This window comes from Penaeus japonicus, unplaced genomic scaffold (genome assembly GCF_977035675.1).
Source record: "Penaeus japonicus unplaced genomic scaffold, GWHDUDI00000001_assembly GWHDUDI00000005, whole genome shotgun sequence".
Classification (NCBI taxonomy): Eukaryota; Metazoa; Arthropoda; class Malacostraca; order Decapoda; family Penaeidae; genus Penaeus; species Penaeus japonicus.
The window spans coordinates 11123533-11126032 of NW_028234407.1; the positions used below are offsets into that span (position 1 = coordinate 11123533).

Sequence of the window (2500 nt, forward strand, 5' to 3'; positions counted from 1 at the left end):
CTCTCTCTCTCTCTTATTCTTTCTCTTTACCTCTCTCTCTCTCTCCCTCCCTCCTCTCTTTTTCTCTCTCTTTCTCTTATTCTCTCTTTCTTTTCTCTCTCTCCCTCCCCCCCCCCTCTCTCTCTCTCTCTTTCTCCCTCTCTCACTCTCTGTATGTGTATGTATGCTTATGTATATATATATACATATATATATATATATATATATATATATATATGTATGTAAGTATGTATGCACACACACACACACACACAGACACGCATGTGTGTCTCTCTTTCTCTCTCTGTGTTTGTGTGTACACACAAAATGTACTAAGAATTGTGTCTTTGTGAATGCTAGACAAATATCCACAAGAACTAGACGCCATACGTCAGAACATTTAATGAGATGAATCGTTAAAAAGAGAAAAAGAGTTAAACATAGATCCAAGGTGAACAGAGCAGCGCAAACAGACGTCAAGAAAGAAGTAAGTCTTCTAAAAAGTCCTTCAGAATAAATAAAAAAAACTCATCCTCATTGGGAGAACGAAAACATCAGCACAAAACGGCGCGCGTGTCCGGTTCTTCACCCGAGCCCTCCTCCTCCTCCGCCCAAGGGAGGTCGGTGAAAGAGGCGGCTGGGTTGGATAGAGCTCTTGGTGCGTGCGATCGCCTGCCTGCCTGCCTGCCTGGCCGCCTGCTTGCTTCAGTCGGCATGTCAGAGCGTGTCCGTGTGTATCCTGCCTGAGAACTCTCGCGCCTGAAAGCTTCTGGGCGGGTCAGCTGTTGTCGGCGGTGAAATCTCTATTAAAGATTCGTAGATTGTGGAGTCGAAGTGACGTGATTTCTGTGACATCCTTCGGGAAATTAGCACCGAGGTGACATCAGTTTAGATAAACGGTTTCATGTGATGTGTGATAAGCTACGTGACGTTACTAAGCAAGCAAAACAACTCATGGCTTCACCACGTGGGTGAACAAAAGTAAAAAAAGTAAATAAATAAAACGAGATTACAGCGATAAAAGGCGTTTGTTTCTCCAGCAAGCTGGATAAACTAAATAACGTCACCATGAGGGATAAGTGGGATTATCTCTTTTCTCACAACTTGCCCCCTATCCAAGAAGACATGGCCGTGGAGCTGGCCCCGTACGGTAAGCCTTTTGTCCCGTTGGATGCTTGGCCTTTCTAAGATTCGATCGCCATTGACGCTTTGAAATTCGACTTGAGTTAGGATTTTACCTCATGCCTCCCTTTGCCATTACACTTATTCCTGCACGAGAGGAGATGACTAACCCACTGTGGTGACTCATATCCTCTGATTGTGTTGGCGGTGACAATGAGTCGTCGTTTCCAGCATGAATCCGCATCAGCTGACTCTGCAATCTTGGCGATATTCAGATATTGAGAGATTAACAAATAATTGAAAGGTCAGGCTATCACGTTGCACAACAGACATAACAGTGCCCAATGCATGTTCACGGGGTTCGTCAATTAGTTGGCATTCGGGAAGTGGCGAGAACAGACGAGCATTGGGAAGAGATCTGATCGATTGTGATATTTTTGTGATCTGAAACGAATACGAATTTGAATAAGTCTCCAAGGTTGAGCGGCGAAAAACTCGGGTCGTTTGTAAGTAAGATTAGACTAATTACTGTTAGAGGTATGTGAGTTAAAACGCTGGGGAAGATAAGTGTGCAAGGCAAAGGATGTTAAAAAGTGGATAGTGGACATGGACATTTATGACTAGATATTCTCCACTATGATAGTTGAAAATAATGTAATTATTTAATACTGTGCACTATATCAACACGTATTCAAAGTAACCGTAGAGTAACTGCAAAAATGATAACGTGTAAACAAGATTTCTCGTGGTGCAAAAAGTTCCGCGTTGGCAAAATTTATGGATTCAACATTCCTTGGGTTTCCTTTGTTTCAGCAGTCTCCCTGTCTTACATATCTTTCTTGTACGTCATCACATCCCTCCCCCCTCTTTCGCTGTATTTGTATATTTGTCTGTTTGTCTGGCTTGCCCCCCCCCCCAACTTCTCTCTCTCTCTCTCACACACACACATACACACACACACACACACACAAGCACACACACATACACACACACACACACACAGGCACACAGACACACAGGAACACAGACACACAGGAACACACACATACAGGAACACACACATACAGGCACACAGACACACAGGCACACAGACACACACGCACACACACACAAGCACACAGACACAGACACACACACACACAAACACAAACACACACAAACACACACACACACACACACACACAGACTTTCTCTCCCTCTGTCTGACCGACTGTCTGTCTGTCTTTCTCTTCTTGTCTGCATATCTGATTATCTGCCAGTCTCTCGAAATCCATCTACCTTTATCTCCCTATTTATCACATTCTTTATTATGCGATATGAAACAAAACAACAAAATGTATGAGATTAATCATAAAACAAAAAATAATAACGTCACTGATATGATTCACGACAGAGATAA

General features: G+C 43.1%; 1 protein-coding gene across 3 annotated transcripts in view; it reads left to right on the top strand.

Annotated features, from left to right (window-relative positions):
- The first annotated feature begins 588 nt into the window (after positions 1–588).
- The window catches only part of Snx16 (sorting nexin 16), a 21824-nt gene continuing 19912 nt past the window's right edge, over positions 589–2500 (top strand). Inside the window, exon 1 of one of the 3 annotated variants that reach the window (XM_043037968.2) lies at positions 589–1129. In XM_043037968.2, the coding sequence (XP_042893902.2) occupies positions 1048–1129 (82 nt within the window). In that variant the 5' untranslated portion in view covers positions 589–1047. Of the gene's footprint in view, positions 1130–1466; positions 1608–2500 lie in introns of those variants that run through there. The other 2 variants (XM_086536990.1, XM_086536992.1) reach the window with 2 other exon arrangements.